General features: G+C 40.8%; 1 protein-coding gene across 1 annotated transcript; it reads left to right on the forward strand.

Moving 5' to 3' along the window:
- Positions 1–1,526: 1,526 nt before the first annotated feature.
- Positions 1,527–18,356, forward strand: LOC146498629 (serine/threonine-protein kinase 38-like). The gene is made up of 14 exons (XM_085137000.1): positions 1,527–1,884; positions 8,711–8,850; positions 9,305–9,356; positions 9,446–9,568; positions 9,668–9,751; positions 9,844–9,967; positions 10,051–10,205; positions 10,317–10,419; positions 10,536–10,597; positions 11,362–11,479; positions 11,999–12,122; positions 12,549–12,644; positions 12,738–12,829; positions 15,298–18,356. Exons 2-14 carry the CDS (start codon positions 8,717–8,719, stop codon positions 15,420–15,422), a joined length of 1,392 nt encoding a protein of 463 aa, XP_084993126.1. The 5' UTR covers positions 1,527–1,884; positions 8,711–8,716; the 3' UTR covers positions 15,423–18,356.
- The last annotated feature ends 795 nt before the right edge of the window (positions 18,357–19,151 follow it).

Consider the following 19,151-nt stretch of genomic DNA (forward strand, 5'->3'; position numbering starts at 1 on the left):
CATAATGTGTTTTGACAAAAACAATAGTGAAAGAAATTTTTTTTAAAGGAGGTGGAAAAAACCAACTCCATAATCTGGTTCTATCGACGGTTTGAAACGTTTCAGTAAAAGGCATGAAACTTTCACATTACGGAAAGTTATGTATATGCATGTGTTATGTTCTAACTCCTAGTCAGTCTGATACATGATATTTAAAAAAAAAAATCTAAAGAGCAAAAATCACTTTTGTCACATTTGCAACTAAAATATTTTCACAAGTCATGCAGTGCAATCTTGATTTTTGCAAAACAAATGCTTTCATATTGGCTGAATCCATTTCAGACTGAACTTTGTGAAACCCAGGCTGCAGGCCAGAGACTTTATAGCCCAAATCTAAATATAGGTGCTGTGTCACAGCTCAGTGGGCCCCATTGATGTGAGAAATATAAAAACAGCCTTGTCTGCTGGCCACCACACCCAGACGTGTTAGCAGGACCCACCCGCCTGTCTGCATGTTGACATCATGGTCCTAACAGTAAAAGCACTTAACCCACCCGAATGAGGAGATTCATGACAGAAATCTTCACCTGCCCTGGTTTGGTCAACAAAACTTTGTCTGTGCTCAAATTTTGTTATCTGCGTTTTCATTCACATGTGATTAGTGTAGCTTCTCCCTTTAATGTTCTTTGTTTATCCCAAAGGTCTATAGGACAATCTACAAGGAAATGAAAGAGTCCAGATAGGGTGAAGACATTTCTAAGCACCACTGATGGGATTATTAAGGAAACAAGTCAGTTCCTTTTTGAAGGGCTCTACTGTAACGATGTTGGAATGCAGACACATTCATTTCGGTTTCTAGTTTAAACAATGAGCACTTTTTAAACGTTCATCTCAAACTGCTATGGCAAAGGTCTCAGATTGTGCCTTAATAGAAAGTGTTATAAATGTGGACTGTGTGACTTTTATCATACTTTATTACGTTCTATCTGGTTTATTGCCACTAGATAAACGTCCAATAAAATATCCGTGTAGTTTCGATTAGTTCTACTTATATTTTGAATAGCAGTAACATTTCAGTATGACTAAATCCTGCAGCTTTTTCATTTAGTCAACAATTAGAAACCTGATGCTTGTGTATTGATCACCAATGTGACCTTTTATTGGCCTTACATATCCTCTCATTCATACGGTATTTCATAATTATGTGTGAAGAACATTTTACGATAAAATACCATTTAATCCTTGCAAATTATCAGAATAATAAAAGCTATTTTAGTGAGAACTTTTGCTAACCACAACCAATAAAATTATGTACCAAAGCCTCCAACCGCTGGAAATTCTTTCATCGCTGCAAACGCTTGCTAGCTGGACCCGTCCCCGACTCTTGCAGGGCGGCTTGGATGCTCCTATTGGCCAATCTATCACCCTTATGTAGAGGCCACGTTTTATTGGGCAGAAGAAAACACGGATTCTTTTAGTCATCGCTGATTGGTCGGCGTTAGCGTCATTCAGGCGCTACGCCGTTGCGTTGTCGGAACGTGTGACGAGCCCGACGGTCTCAGGAAGCAGCGGAGCTTATTTCTTATTTTGTAGCCATAAAGGACCGAAGGGAACAGTGTATTTTTGGGGGGTCGGTTGCCACATGTACAGACAGTAAAATATTTTCAGATTATTTCGGCGTGGGGTATTTTTGCCGTCAGAGGTCTTTTGTTATGATTTGGGGTCAATAGCGGTGATGTTTACTGTGCAGCCTCTAAGATTCCTCTAAGGGGTAGCCTATAACCAGAGCCTCTAGCTTCCAACTGCCTAAAAAATTAGGCAGAAACGATATAAGACTTTTCATTTCTTCATTTGGGTCGTGGCCTGGCGGCACGCCAATAATTGACTCTGGAGCAGGACACGGAGGTAAGTGAAAAAGATTTATTTAAAAAAAATGCTGTCCATTTTTTATCCTGTCCGAATTGAATTTATTAATATAGTTGAACCTGCCACACAGACACGCAAAGGGAATGTAGCAAATAGGTAGCTCGCACAGTATAGCGTCAAACAAGCTAACTACAAGAAAGAAGCGGTGAATATTCTCCCTAGTGTGAGGCATGCAGCAGTGGCGGACCTATGGTAGCTGAGGTCCGACAGGGTGGCGTCAGTGTAGGTGAGCCGGGAAACATTAGCTAAGGCAAACATGTGCATGTGTACATACCGGTAACTGGTCAATCGCCACATATAAAGGGTGAAAAGCTTAACAGCTGTGCCTTAAAAAATGCGATTTTTGCCATACATTTTGTTCACTTCTAATATGAACTGACTGCTCTCTCTGGTGGATTGGATTTCAGAATGTATTTGAGATAAATGCCTTTTGTTAATACACCTTGCATACACAACTCGAATACACTTCAAGTTCCTGTTGCCGGGAATCATTTATTGAGTTTTTAACACACACTTGGCTGTTTAGCTTAATATAAACGAACTGTTCAGGGGAACATATGCTTTCGCAGTTTCTCTGTGCGTAAGCACACATTTGTGTGTTGATTCATGACTGAGTCCTTTCATTCAGGAGGGAAAGGGTTTCCTGTCCACTCACTCGAGTGCTTTAAGGGTGGAGTGTGTGAAACTGAAGAATGTTTCACACAAAACTGAGAAATCAGTGGTTAACGGGTACACTGAGCTACATCTGTCCTGATTCTTCTTTCTATTCAAAGTAAAGTATTTCTCCAGAAACACCTGCAGCAGGCTGGATTTTAAAGTTCAGTTTTGCATCTAGGGTTATAGCTTGCCTGGTTGTATGACACTGGCTTCTTCTCATGCAGATAATCTCAAGCTGATCCACAGATCTCAGAATTCCATTAGGAAATCATTTCTTACTAACTAAAAATCATTCCTGTTGTTCTGTTGGAGGTTTTTAGTACTTGAAAGTGTGGTCAAACAATCTGGCAGCTGCCAGTAACACTTTATTTTAAGTGTAAGAAGCTATGTATATATTATGTATTACTTGATTTGTGTAAAATGAATAGATGTTGCCATTGCTGGTGACCCAAGAACAGCATGTGAACAGTTAAGGAAATGAGTCTGTGTTAGCTTGTTTGGCAGAAATCTTCATTATTTTCTGATAATTATGGCTGCTTGATAGACTGGAAATCCTCATTAGAACTGGCTAAAAATAATGTTCCTATGGTTGGACACTTTCATTGGGACCAAATGCTTTACTGGAGCCACTGGTGTATTTCAGTTCTGGTGGGCTGTTTTAGGCTGCATTCTTAAGTTTCTAAATAGCAAGCCCGAGTTGGTAATGCCTTCCTTATAAGTGCCTGAGTTGCGCAGCCGTGTTTGTTTAGCTGTGGGGTGGATCTGGTTATCTTCAAGCCAACTGAATCCCCTTTAGGCAGAGCTAAGGGCTGGCTGGCTCAGTTATGACGTAACAGTTTAAATGATGCCTCTTTTTCCACCTTGTTTGGAAAACCAGGAAAAAAAACTCAGTGAGGGGAAATTCTGAGTCTCTTTTCACATATTACGAAAAGCACATCATTCCACTCATTTCCTTTCTATGTGGATAATCCAGGTTATTCAGTTTAGGTTGTGAACATTTATTCTTCTAAGATTGATAAAAAATAACAGCGCAATCAAACTAAATGAAAGAACTGAATATACCATTTGACTGTCATCAAGATAATTTAAACCTAACACCATGTTATCCTGGATTAGTTCTGCTCTATTCCAATAGCATGCAGGCTCTAACTAATATTGGTGCTTTTTCTGTCAGCACAATAGTCATGACACCATGATATTCTCAGCCAAGAACAAATTAAGAATGCACAATCTTTATTTTAAGCATAATAAGCATAATAGTAATAATAAACGGATCAGATACAATAGGGCCTTCGCACTGTCAGTGCTCGGGCCCTAATAATAATAATAATAATAATAATTGTTATTATTATTATTATAGATGAATAGATAGCAAACAAGCTCTTTTGTATAACCCATTTATCTTAGTCTGCATGGTAACTTATGTGTAGAAGCCAATTTACTGTAAGTTGGGGGTAAATTGGGGGTGCTGTGTTTACTTGGGGGTGGCTGTAGCTCAGGTGGTAGAGCAGGTCATCCACTGATCGGAAGGTTGGTGGTTCGATGGCTTCCCCTAGTCTACATGCCAAAAATTGGGCAAGATACTAACCCCAAATTGCTCTCCAATGCATCCATCGGAGTATGAATGTGTGTGAATGTTAGCTATGAAGCACTTAGAAAGATGTGCTTGTGCGAATGGGTGTGAATGGGTGAATGCACAAGTTTTGTAAAGCGATTTGAGTGCTCAGATGAGTAGAAAAGCGCTATATAAGAACCAGTCCATTAATGACTTTAGTCGAACATACAGTGAAACTCCTGCTCCTCGTACACACTGGTGTTTATGTCTTTATGTGTGCAAAAGCAACTGTCTAAAATACATAAAATAATACTATGTTACTTTGTGACAGTAAGTACTAAAGAAATAGTCAGCTGCCTTTCAACTGAGCGCGTCATAGGCGAGCTGCACCTTCACTATTTGAACCGCAGCAAGCAGCGGTCCTCGGTCTGCTCTCTTCTCTCAGCAGTGAACTTGGTCTGCTGGCAAACGAATCAGCTCTTTGCCTGCTTCAGGTTCTGGTTAGAGTGATGCTCCAGCTCAAATCAGTTCTCTCAGGCTGAACAAGGACGGCCGTCACTGATGTCTGTCTGATTGCAGAATGGGAATGAGATGGGAATGACCCAAGATAGCTGGTTAAGAGTGACCATTAGCTGTGCATATTGAAGCTCTGTATATGGCTCTGTATTTCATTGAGCCCTAAATACTTATCCTGTGAACACTTTATGGGAGACTTCAGGATAGATGTCTGCACAGCAGTAGTCATGACCCATGTTGTCTCCTTTAAAAAAATATGCAAACATATTATTTATATAAAATACACAACTCAAGGCCACATAACTTTGGAGGAGGGGTGGGGGCAAACTCTTCTATATTTCAAAATGTATTTCAAAATAATGAAATGGAGAGACTGCATAGTAGAAAGTGGTATACATACAAGCCCACAGCAAATGAGCAACAGCTTCTGCTGGGTTAATGCAACACCACTTGAACAAACCACCTGCAGACATGAAATACTACACCAGCTCATAATATTACTGGTAATTTGTTTACTTATTACTTATGGTTATAAATCTGTTGATTATTTAAGGCAGTGGTGCATAGTTGTAGTGTGGCAATTTTTTTTGATTTCACAATATTTGGATGGACATTTTGACTACATGCAGAGGATGTGACCCCGTCCCTGTTTATGCATTTAAACGATAGCTCCGTGATAACCTACACTTAGCTAATACGGTATCCTTTTTCTCCAGAGTGCTCTTATCGTGTCAATAAAGTCGTCTAATGGTGGGGATAGGGAGGTATATGTCTATAATTCATGCACTTTCTTTTAAGTCCAGTCTTATTAAGTAAGGCCCAGCCATTAGCCGGCGCCTAATCATCAGTCAAAATCATAAATCTAGTCAGTAACTGAAATATTAGCTGCAGTCACAGAGAAATAAACTTGTGTCCCAGAGTGAGTGACCTCTAATGTAATAGTTTCTATTAGTTGCTGAGGTGGTGTGGTATCCACTTCTTTATGAAGAAAAGTGTGCTTGCAGGTAGAGTACACAGAGGTCCAGTCATAGCTGATGGAAACCTTAAAAAAAGTTGCACCACATCTTGCCCACGTGAATGCACAAGTGTACGTGTGCTTGTTCAGAGTTGCTGTTTTATTGGTAGGCTGAGCTCCCAGCGTGTGCTGTGGTGCAGGTACATCAGCACAGACCTCGCTAACGCAGAAGCCATTGTTTGCTACCGGTCCAGTTTTCCTCCCAGTTTGCAGCAGTGATTCAGGATTTTTCTCAGAAGTCAGGAAATGTCTTGTTGTTGTGGGATCGCGGGGCCATAACGGGAAAAAGACCAGTGACTAGACGAAACACGGGTCCTATCTTTTGCCTGCAGGCCTGTTTTATCTCCTTGTGAGCTAATCAAGCCCATTCATACCTTTTCTGATAGCGAACTGCTGAAATGTTTTGATGATATACACGACCCCCCTTCTTCTTCTTCTTCTTCTTCCTTCCTTCCTTTGTTACATAATATGTTCACAGTCTGTTGTTTTTGTGTTTGTTTTTTTTATATTCTATGAATTTTGCTGGGGGAAATCAAACTTCTTTCTTCTTTTTTCCTTTCTTGTGCTCTTTAGCATGATCATTTGTCTCTGATTATGTTTAAACTACTAGTGGCCTCAGCCTCACGTGCATGTATGTTTCTTTTGCTGCCTGAGCTTTTCATTCCACCCACATGAGGGCTTTGTAGAGAAAATTCTTCCCAAGTAGTTGAATGTTTTCAAGCTCTTTCATCTGGACTTAAGGCTACACTGCTTGGGATCTGTTCCAGAGCTGAACCCTTGGCATGAATGCACATTGTCACTTTTACAACACGCAAGGTTTGAAACAGTGAAGCCAGTGTTGGTAACGCCTGCTTTTTCTATAAAGTGTGCTGTTGCTGCAGTTACACTAATAAACTGCTTTGGCTGATAAAGTGGACAATATGAGCTAATTACCAGTAATATTACACTGGTTTCTATGGCACATGACACATGGCAAGAACGGCTGAAATGACTTAATTCAAGGATGTCAAACTCTTTTTAGTTCGTGGGCCACGTACAGCCTTCTTTGATTTTAAATGGGCTGGACCACACTCTACTTTCTGTCAGCGTAAACTACACATTTAATCCCTGAGACATCATAATTTAAGAAAAAGAAGTCAAATTTAAATAGCGTTTCCCAGTTTATATAATGAAAAACTTTTTTTTGTCTATTACTTAATTACTCTGGTGTAGTATGAATGGCCATGGGAGAGGTCTTTATCAGCAGGAAAAGCTGTAAAACTAAAAAATACAGTTAAACGTACAAAACTTATGTCCACCTTCACATTTTATATGAATATATGTTATTTATGTGTTATTTAAACCTCTCTGACTCCAATCCAGACCAGTGGATGGTATGGAGTCAAAGTTTCAGAGGTTTAAATAATATATCCTCTTTGAAGTAGTGGCTAAACAATACTAGATTTGATGTTGAGAAATCCTTCCTGCATTCTTAAATTTTAAAGTTTGAGCAACATGCCATAAAGGTAACTCTGTCACAGGCAGCATATTAGCAGATGATATATGAGTTGGGAAAGCTTGGTAGATACTCACTGTCACAGTATTAGATATGAAAAAGCAGCCTGAGGCATCACTAACATGTGCAAACAGCACAGGCTGTATCAAACAGAATCATGTGCTTCTGCAGTTGTTAGCCCGGCAATGACTGTAAACACTTTCGTGAGTTTCACGTAGTTGCTGGTAGGGAGCAACAGCAGTGGCTGCAGTGACAATACATGCTTGCAAAAAATATGGGTCCAGTTTACATCTGGAGCACATTGAGCACTTGTGAACATGTTTGTGTGTAAAACTTTAAATTCAAGAAATGTATTGGCCATGTATTTGCCACAAGCTCCATGTCCATTACTTTAAAAAAGCACAGCCTTTTGAAAACGCCTCTTTGATACACCCTGTTTTCTGGAATTAAAATTACCATTGGAAAAATTATGCTGGCCATGGGTTACACATTAAAATACAGTATTGAACAATCTGCTTAGTTACCAATCGTGGCGACAACACCTGACTCAGAAACATCATCCAGTCAGCTGCGGTGCTGCAGACAGGGATGAGGCCGTAGTGAACCAGTGAGTCGGAGCTGCTGTGCACAGACAGGGCTGTTTATTTTGGCGCATATGTGATAACACTTATGTGGATAGAAAAAATAAACTAAAAATACTGGCTGACTGATGGAACGGTCTGGCTCTAGTTTGACATTAGACCTTTTTTGTTTGCTCTAAAGCAGACACTTGGCACGCCAGGAATAATGTTACTGTCATCCTTCTACGTGTATTTATGTAGTGTAATACTTTTATGGTAAGTCTGCTGTGACAGTCGTGGTGGTGTGCAATCCCTCTCCAGTTCATAGAGTATGTGTAATCGTACCTCAGATACAGGTGTGTCCACGCCCTCGTCGTTACCTGAGGGCTGCAGTATTTGTGGTGGAAACACTGTCATGGCCGCGCAGAATACAGCACAGTTTGCAAACAGGACGGGCAGAGTGTAGCTTCTATAATCTGCTTATATTCTGTTTCTATGAGAGTTACTTCACAAGCTGAATGCATGGAATGAAGACTTGCAAGGTCAAATTTTAGCAGAGGACCGAATCAACAGACGTAAGAAAATAAACGGAGCATATTATATTGTTGTATTTGACTGTGTGGAAGCATAAAATTAGTTTAGAAAGCAGACAGAGTGACAGTTTCAAAGGAAATTCCTTTGGACTCCTTTGTTTCTGTTATCTGTTATAGTTTATTGATTTATGTTAAAATTGAAAGGAAAAGAAAACACAGACAAAGAATTTCTGGGTGTGGCCTGTATCCTGGTGATATTTTAAACCTTCCCTGAGGTTACCTGCTGTCAGTCGAGCTCCTACCTGGCAGTGGGGAGAAAACTTTCGCGGCGCTCTGATTATGGAGTTTGCACATGTCTGTCTATATCTTTGGAAACGTTAGTGTGGAGTGGATAGTACAGATACTTCCTGCACATCAGCGGACCGATGTGCACAATATGATCTTTGTTCTTTTATTGTTTCCGTTGTCTTGCAGGATAGTATGGCCATGACGGGAGGGACTGCAGCTGCCCTTCCCATGAGCAACCACACCCGAGAGAGGGTGACAGTGGCCAAGCTGACACTGGAAAATTTCTACAGCACTCTGCTCACCCAGCATGAAGAGCGTGAGATGAGGTACTGCATAGAACTTTTTATTCCTTTACTAACTGAGCATCCTACCATTTAAATGCTTAGGTTATGCACGCATCAAGTGTCCCTCCAACTAACCACTGGAAAAGCTAACAATGCAGACACGTTTCATCCTAGGTGTGAACACAACACAGGGAATCTGACCACTTCTGTTCTCACGTTACCTGAGAGCCGATCTTTTGTCCAGGCGTCACAGTTCAGTGGCTCCTGTAAAAGAAGGCTGGGTCCCTGTTTACACCCCTGCATAAACTGTGAGGGGGATTCATTTTCAAGATTTGACACGTCCGAGGTCATCGAATCTCTTCCTGTTTATGTTTTTTGTTTTTTTTCCCCCTTTTTTCATTTTTCATTTTTCCTCTCCACTCTAATTTGTGTATCATGAGGAAGCTTGTGTGTTATTTGCATTTTTTTTAAAGGAATCTATTGTTTTTATTCATAGGCAGAAAAAACTGGAGAAGGCCATGGAAGAGGAAGGTTTACCAGATGAGGAGGTACAGTGCGCGTTGTACTTTAGTTACATAATTCCTACTTTTCTCTTTTCGTTCTTAGACTTATTCACAAATCTGTGTTTTCTTTACAGAAAGTAATGCGGCGCTCTCAGCATGCCCGAAAGGAGACAGAGTTTTTACGACTGAAGAGGACACGACTCGGTTTGGATGACTTTGAGTCCCTAAAGGTCATTGGACGAGGTGCTTTTGGAGAGGTACATTTAAACAAAAAACAAAACTCGAGCCTCCAGGATTGTGGGACTGTAACCAAAAAGGTATCTCTTTGTGATTTTGACTGATGCTGTGTCCCTCAGGTGCGTTTGGTACAGAAGAAAGACACAGGCCACATTTATGCCATGAAGATTTTGAGGAAAGCAGACATGCTGGAGAAAGAACAGGTAATGCGTTTGCCTGCATCACAGTTCTCCAGGATAATAAGGCATACTTGTTCTGCTGCATTCAGGATCCTGTATCTGCGCTCCCCCCGTAGGTCGCTCACATCCGGGCAGAGAGGGATATTCTGGTCGAGGCGGATGGTGCCTGGGTGGTCAAGATGTTCTACAGCTTCCAGGACAAGAGAAACCTCTACCTCATTATGGAGTTCCTGCCTGGAGGTTAGTACTGGCAAAATCCACAGACCATCTCAGGTCACCTGATGTTAGGATCTCAGATCTAAAAGGTCTGACCTTTTTGCCAGGTGACATGATGACACTGCTGATGAAGAAGGACACTCTGTCTGAAGAGGCCACTCAGTTCTACATCGCAGAGACAGTACTGGCCATTGACTCCATCCACCAGCTGGGCTTCATCCACAGAGACATCAAACCGGACAACCTGCTGCTGGACTCCAGAGTGAGAACAGAAACACAAAAGCACATGCAGATTCACAGAGACGTTTCCAGATTTCTGATATCATAATCTGTAAGATGCAGATTCCTTAATTAAATGTTCATTTGCTCACAGGGACATGTGAAACTGTCAGATTTTGGCCTGTGTACTGGGCTGAAGAAAGCTCATCGCACAGAATTTTACAGGAACCTGACGCACAACCCGCCCAGTGATTTCTGTGAGTCACGAACATGACACCCTCAACAAAATAACATAACAATAATTCTGGCAAAACTATTAGAAACAAAATTTTTCATGTAATTCTTTTAATGGTTGTTTTTCTTTATTTCTCAGCCTTTCAAAATATGAACTCCAAGAGGAAAGCAGAGACCTGGAAGAAGAACCGGAGACAGCTGGTATAATTTTGGCATTTTACTAGATAAATTATAGGAGAGAGGAATGGCACTCCTGAATTGAAGTCAGAAAATTGACTGATTGTATCAGTGACAGAAGTAACTTTTCAAAAATCTTATTATTATTAAAAAGTCTATAAAAGCAGAAGTTTTGGCAGCTTGTTTGCCTGTAGGATGGTGAAAACCAGGCACAGCATATCAGCACAAACACCACACGCCAACTGTCATGAATGTTAAAGGAGCTGTGATGTGCAGCCACAGTACCTGCACACCTTGCAGTCAGTGAGTGGGACTTGAACTCCTCCGTATACCAGAGTGGAGCCAAAGTTTGAGCTAACTGGGTCATACAACAGGATGATGATCCCAAAGGAAAAGAATCAAGGTGTTGCAGTGGCTCAGTCAAAGTCCAGACCTCAGCCTGATTGAAATGCTGTGATGGGATCTAAATAGAGCTGCACATAAATGAACTGAAGCAATGTTATAAAGAGTCAGACAAAATTCCCCTACAAAAATGTGAGAGACTGATGAAGTCATACTGAAAACGAGTACTTCAACTTATTGGAGCTAAAGTTGGCTGTTGAATCACAGGGATGTGAAAACGTTTTTTTTTCACATGACTGTAAATGAGAAGCTTTCAAAGAAAAGAGTAGGTATACTACAGACAGCAGAATAATAAAGAAAGCATCTCCCCGTTACAGTAAACTTGATGTTATTGTTTCTACGTTTGAAAGTAAAAACCTTCACCTCTCATCTGGTGTGACTTTCAGGCTTATTCCACTGTGGGAACGCCAGACTACATCGCTCCTGAAGTGTTCATGCAGACGGGGTACAACAAACTGTGCGACTGGTGGTCTCTGGGTGTGATCATGTATGAGATGCTCATCGGTAAGCATGACTCACACAGAGGGCACCAATATAGGACGATTTGAAGACTTGCATTTACACAAATACAATTTTTATGGGCGTTTATGTAAATTGATAGCTTACAATGTTATTATCAAACATCTGCTGTCAATGGCAAAAATGCAGTATATGGAACTTTGTGAGCAGGATTTCCTTACAGAAAGTACTGGAACCTGAGCAGGAACTTTTTGGGGGAAAAAAATAATTTCCCTGGAACTTTATTTAGATCCAGGTCCCTGTGATGGAAATGTAGTGATTCTCGTAAGTTTCTGGTTCCTTGAAAAAGTTCCTGCTGTGAAAAATAGCCACTGTTGGGTTAATATTTCAAAGACTATTTCATGCTTTGCAGCTTTTAAATGGATGTAAATAAAAGAAGAACTGAAGTACCCACAGGTTCTTGCCAGACAATCGTTAACTCGGCCGGATTATCCTGTCAGAAAAGCCAGTAATATCAACTGCTCTGCCACAGATGTTATAACATACTTGTTGGTTCTTTATCAGGTTATCCGCCCTTCTGCTCAGAGACACCACAGGAGACGTACAGGAAGGTTATGAACTGGAAGGAAACACTTGTCTTCCCACCTGAAGTTCCCATCTCAGAGAGAGCCAAAGACTTGATATTAAGGTATAAACTGTATGTTTGGCTAGACTGAGCCTTTATTCTCAGAGGAGAAACTGCAGCTTGAGCTGCTTTTCTTTCCCTTCATTTCACTGTAGTCGATCTGGCTAACTGTGATGATAATTAGAAGCTAACAAATGCGTGATTTCTGTCATTGAAGCTTCAACACTTTTTTTGGGTCATTTTCCTCCCTGTGTATTTTAGATATTCAGAAAAAAATTTTAATCTTACACAAACTTACAGCACAAAGAACAACTTTGGTTCTCGTGATGATGACTCTGATGGAAGCTACAAGGCAACATGTGTGGGTTAAGCAGTAACATTGTTCCTTATTCTGCAAGTACTACTGGGGATGTAACCTCTTCAGATCTCTTCCTCGTGAAGCTTGGAAGCAGGTGAAGTTATGCCAAGAAAACCTCTGCTGTGTTTTAGGTTTTGCACAGATGCAGAGAACCGGATCGGAGCTGTGAGCGTGGACGAGATCAAGAGCCACCAGTTTTTTGAGTCGGTGGATTGGGAGCACATCAGGTACAAAAGAGCATATCTGCTGCTTATGAATGCAGTCCCCTCGGGAAAGTGAAAAACGCAACGCATCTTATTTCTATTGATGATTCTCTACAGGGAGCGGCCAGCCGCCATCTCCATAGAAATCAAAAGTATTGACGACACCTCTAACTTTGATGACTTCCCTGAATCGGACATCCTTCAGCCAGGTTTGTTTTCCGAAAGCTTTTCTGTCGCCGCTAGAGGAAAATCCTGATTAGGAACACTAACTAGCCTTTCGTCAGATTCAGACATAGCATGACAAACCACAGATGAGTCATTGCAGTTCTCAACAATAGCAGAAGTTGTAGTCCAATTTAACATTTCATCATTTCTGTAAGTTCTAAGAAACAACTGAGTTATATCTGTCGTCCACCTTTCTGTATTTCCTGTCATAAAGCACCCACGCTACAAAAATGTTGCGATACTGTCTGAAGCAAAAATAAAGACACAATGCAGTAATTTTTTACATTTACTTTATTGATCCTATAACACGGAGTGAATGTGATGGATTGTCCATGACTAGAGCAGTTTGTTCAGTCCCCTCACTGACTTAAATGCCTCCAGATTTTGCCCAATGATGGTGCTGGCTTGGCTAAGTTTGTCAATCCTGCTTGTTAGGAAAACGACACACAGTCCTGGTTGGGATGTTGGAATCAGAAGTTTAAACAGTTGATGCCATTGATGTCATCCCCATGTGGATTCAATTCAATTTCAATTCAATTTTATTTATATAGCGCCAAATCACAACAAATGTCGCCTCAAGGCGCTTCATAGATACAGAGAAAAGCCCAACAATCATATGACCCCCTATGAGCAAGCACTTTGGCGACAGTGGGAAGGAAAAACTCCCTTTTAACAGGAAGAAACCTCCGGCAGAACCAGGCTCAGGGAGGGGCGGCCATCTGCTGCGACCGGTTGGGGTGAGAGAAGGAAGACAGGATAAAGACATGCTGTGGAAGAGAGACAGAGATTAATAACAGATACGATTCAATACAGAGAGGTCTGTTAATACATAGTGAGTGAGAAAGGTGACTGGAAAGGAAAAACTCAATGCATCATGGGAATCCCCCGGCAGCCTACATCTATTGCAGCATAACTAAGGGAGGATTCAGGGTCACCTGGTCCAGCCCTAACTATATGCTTTAGCAAAAAGGAAGGTTTTAAGCCTAATCTTAAAAGTAGAGATAGTGTCTGTCTCCTGAATCCAAACTGGAAGCTGGTTCCACAGAAGAGGGGCCTGAAAACTGAAGGCTCTCCCTCCCATTCTACTTTTGGATCTCAGTGCACGTGTCAGTCTGTAGTGTCAAAGCAGCCATGCACGGCCTCACCTCGGCAGCTTGTTGACTCCACTGCCCCACAGACTTGGTGACAACAATGAGTCTTTGAACTGCAGGGACACACTGAGGTGTTAACAGGACCAGCTTGTGGGCTGATCTACATAGTGAGGACCGGGCAGAGTCTTTTTTTATGAGTTTGTGTTGATACACAGACGGTCCAGAGTTTTATTGTCGTGTGTTTTACAATCGACATACTACTGAGAAGTTGGAAGAGTGGGCACGGTTAGTCATGGTTAGTTGTCACTGATGGTGATGAAAATCTCAGAGTGTAGAAGGAGCTGGTTTGGAAATACAGAACCATTCCTCTCAGTGCATTCATGTGTTTGGAAAAGGACATGGATCAAAGGACTGGGTGTTCATTCTAAACAATTTCAATGGGCTGACCACAGAACAGCTTTGCACTCTAAATGTGCGTTGGCTCAGGGAGAAGTTCCAGGATCTTGCTCACCTATAGCTTCTTCTTTGAGAGATAGAGCTTTAACCTGTATTTGTGGATGGCACAGTGAACTATGTTCAGAGACGATGATTTCTGGAAGTGTTCCTGAGCCCATGCAGTGATTTCCATGACACAGTCATGCCTGTTTTTAATGCAGAGCTCCCCGAGGGCCATGTGCATCCACTGTTGATTGTTAGCCCCGTGCACACAGACATTTCTCCAGATTCTCTGAATCTTGTGGTAATATCATGTACTGTAAATTAGATATTCAAAGTCTTCACCGTTTTACTGACCCTTTGCCAATTTACTCTGATTACTTGCAAAGTGTTCCTCCAACTGTTTCCTTTCAGTGCCATTTACGTTTGTTGCCCCTTCCCAAATATTTTGAGTAATGTTGCTGCCATCAAATTTAAAATGCGTTAATATTTTTCATGAAACACTAAAACATCTCAGTTTAAACATTTTACATGTTTCATATGTTCTAATGTGAGTAAAATGTGGGTTTTTTGATATTTGCAAATAATTGCATTCTGTTTTTATTTATATTTTATACAGTTTTTATGAGCCAAAAGCTTAGGCTTGAAGGTATGTCATTCAGAGTGAATATCTCTTAAATGGTCAGCAGCTTCACCCACCTGCTGGTCAGACCTTATGTTTGCAAAGGGCAACCAGTCAGAACACAGCTGGATTAAAAGGAAGAAGAGCTAAAATGGCTTGTTTCAGATACAGACTGAGGGGCTCAGTCTAAATAAGTCATATTTTATATTGTAATGTGTTAAAATATATGAGGGGGGTTATCATTGCATAGTCTGTGGTGCCCCCAAGTGGTAAATTGCTTTTATTGTTTGTCTTTTTGAAACAGCTAACGCAACGGAGCCAGACTTCAAATCAAAGGACTGGGTGTTCCTCAACTACACCTACAAACGCTTTGAGGGCCTCACTCAGCGAGGGACCATCCCCACATACATGAAGGCAGGGAAGGCTTGACGCACTCAAACGGGTGGACGGTGTGGTGGAGAAAAATAGACGTTTACGGACACAGGGTCGGGCCCCGGAGCCCCGCTGGTGCTGAAGGCTGCGCTGTCAGCCTCTCAGTCTAAATTTAACCTTCATCATAAGTTATTTAGGTCTGCTCAGCCGCGGCAAGAAAGCCAAGAACTCGGAAATTAAAGAGCATTACCGCATTACCTCGGTTGTTGATATTGTATACACGTGCCGTCTTTAGCCATAGCACTCAGGCCAGCTCACTAACTAGGACACTAAATCAGCATATCTGCATGTTCAGCGGCATACTGCTTCTGGAGAAGATTTTTTTTTATATATACACGAGAACAAGGCTTGAATTCAAATGACTGCTCAAACTTTTTAACATAAGTTTTTACACTGGTGGCTCGTCAGATGCAAACTGCATTACTGATATTGAAAATGAGCTCTATACACTGTAGTCAAACTCTGGATGATTGATAAAATCAGGAACCCCTCACTTATTGTAGCCAACACTCTGTTATCAAGTTCCAGCATGATTTCCAGTGTTTTTTTGCTGACTTTCCAAAGTGTAATCAAGAGTTAACCCCAACTGAAGAATATAGGAGCCAACTGTCTAGTGGTCAAACAAAAAAAAAAGTTTTTGTAGAACTAAAATATTAGCTCACAAAGTTGTAATGGATCTCCAATTAAAGGTCAGTTGGTATCAAAACTGTAAAACGGCTTAGGTTAACAGCACAAGCTATGTGTTTGGATAGTTGTAGTTTGGATAATGCTAGCTAAACGGTGCTGATGGCTCAAGGTATAGTCCAACAATGATTGGACAGGTGTAACATCGTCTAGTGTCATCATCGGGTCAAAGTTTATGCGACAGAGGCCTCTAAAGTTAGCGATAGCTGCAGCATTCTCACAGTCTCAGCTTTGCTGTCTTATTATGCTAATTAGCAAATGTTAGCATGTTAATACACTAAACCACTGTGGTGAACACGTTAAACATTTTAGCATTGCCACTCTGATGTTAGCATGTAACACCACTGTAGAGCATTCTTTACACTTAAAGTGTAACAAAAAAATTCTCTCTATATATAAAAAGTGACTTTGCATTCACAATCTAGCTGTTAGCCTTTAGCTGTTAGCCTGGTTCAAAATCAGTAGCATCAAAAGGATAGAAAATCTAAAAGAAATGAGCAAAAAACTCAAATCATGCTGGAACCATCCTTTAACCCTCGTGCTAGTGAAACAGTGTGAGTTTGTGGCAGCTCAGCGGGGGGAACCCAGCTTGCAGCGTCGTCTCAGCACAGTTGCTTTTCTCGCATAAGAACAGCTTGTTGCCAGGAAACAATGAAATGCAGTTTACCCTGTGCTGGACATCAGTTTCTGCAGCGTGTTGCCCTATTTGCATTGCCAAACAAACTGCTGAGCGTGCCCCTTCTGATCTGAGTTTTGGTCAGATCAGTGCTAAAGTACTTGTTATTTCCTCTGATTTATTTGAAATTCTGATCAGTGCACGGGCCAATCGCTTCTTTTCTTCTTAGGTCGACAAAACATGCAAAGTGCCTTTTCATAGAGCTGATAAATATTTAACCAGATATATAGGTGAGACCAATAAGACGGCATTCATTATAACCAACTGTTTTGACTCAAAGTGGAAAGGAGTAAGCGAAAGCACTGATGTTTTGATTTGATGTGTCTGCAGAGTGATAAGGCATATCTGTGGTGATAAAGCAGTAAGAAACAACAGGACTATAGAAAAGCAGGTGGCTTATAGGTTAGGTAATAAACGGGAGACTCATAAAATATGTGTCAAGGAAAACACAATGAACAGTTTGTCTTTGTTTGACAAGTAAGGATGAAAGTTGTAGATTAACACAGTGGATCTTTGTGTATTCAAGTTCCTGCATTTTTTTTTTAAATGTCCAGAAAAGGAAACCTTTTACCATGAACAGCAGATCTGAGGCTGTTTTCTCACTTTCTCAACAAGACATTTAAGCTTCATGTGTGCTCAGAGTTGGGACAAGGCACAGTGCTAAAAAATGCTTACCAAAGAACTCTGACCGTCACAAATTCACATGTAGCTGTCGCTTGCTGCACTTAACTTAAAACTACCTGTAAAGAAGGGAAAAAAAGGGTTCCAGGAGAGCTAAACTTGGTCATGGAATAAATTGCCATTTCTATTTGTACACATGTGAGAAAATGAATGTGCGGGAGATTGATGTTTCTCAATTAGGATGTCTATAGGTTCACCCGCAGGGAAGGGAAATCTACTGAGGACTTTACCGCAGTTCAGCCGTAGCCATCACAGGAATGAATCCTTTATGAAACTGAAAGTGTTCCTTATTTCTGAGGGAAGACGGAGACAGTGTGTCTACAACTGATTGATTTCATTTATATTTTTCCCCTTCCCCTTCAAGCTAGTCCTGCTGAAAATGTGATGACACATATGATGACTAATGAAGGATTTTGAGGGCAGATGCGTGTATATTTTTTCTGTTATTTATTATTTCCTTGTTTTTCATTAAAATGCTGATGAATTGGATTCATTGAGAATATTCAGTATACTGAAAAAATATGTTTTTTTTTTTTTGTTTTTTTAAATGTTGTTTGACCTCAAATGTAAAGGGGTATTAAACTTGATGCCAGGATATACTGTAAACCTGACATATTCTATAATGCAACATATGATGTGGTGTTTTTCTATCTCCCAAAGCTTGTGTCTTCCAAACTCTGTACCGCCTGTTTTTAAAAGTTCATAGTCTGGTGACATCACTGTGACATCATCAGAGTAAAGTTTTCAGACTTCTCCCTCTAGAAAAACACCAGACTACACTATATTCCTGTCCATAAAGGGAGGCTAATACTCCCTATGAAAATTGGTGATGCCCTTGAAACACAAGCCAAAACAATCTGCATCATATCACACAGTCAACCCTACGGACTGTTTTTAATTGACACGGATGGGGCTAAGACCTGGGTACAACAGGTCAGGAGCAGGACCCCTACATTAGAAGCGGATTGTGTTTGCTGATGGCTACCGCTGCACATTCAAGGTTCTGTCTAATCACTGGAATGCTCTGACATAACCTGGGTATCAGTGCCCGAGTGCTGTATTCAGAGCTTCCCGTTTCACAGCCAAACAGTAGAGGTTGTTCATGGTAAGCTAGTCTGTGAGTGTGTGTGCAACTGCACGAGTGATTAAAAATGCAGTTTTTGTTAAGTAGATACTTTCTGGTGTTCAGTGTCTTAACTCTGTTTTGTGATAGATTCTTTTTTTCTTCTTCATGAAAACTGAGGGTAAATCTTCTATTGGTATCCATACAATTCTTATATATACATGATGACTTGAAATCCATTACTGTGTCACTTTATCTAAAGGGAATAGAATTATTGTGACTTTTTCACGAGGTCGAGTTCATGAAATGTTTCACTTTTATCGTTCATTAAGCCAGACAATTTACTTCTGATGGACCAAACCAGCCTAGACGACTCAGCCTTGGTGTCAGACACGTCATTGTTGCCCAATGTTTCGAGAAATATATTTAACATTGACTAAGAAAGCTTCCGAGTGATTTGGCAAATAATTTGAAATTTTCCCTTTGATGAGGCAAATTAAGGTTCCACCCTCCACAGGCCAATACTGTGTCGTGCGATATTTTGTGTAATGATGTGTACATATTGTTGTAGACACTTGAAGGCAACTGTGTGGAGTTGAAGAGGAAATGTTCATTAATATAT

Source organism: Neolamprologus multifasciatus, chromosome 17 (assembly GCF_963576455.1).
Source record: "Neolamprologus multifasciatus chromosome 17, fNeoMul1.2, whole genome shotgun sequence".
Taxonomy (NCBI): Eukaryota; Metazoa; Chordata; class Actinopteri; order Cichliformes; family Cichlidae; genus Neolamprologus; species Neolamprologus multifasciatus.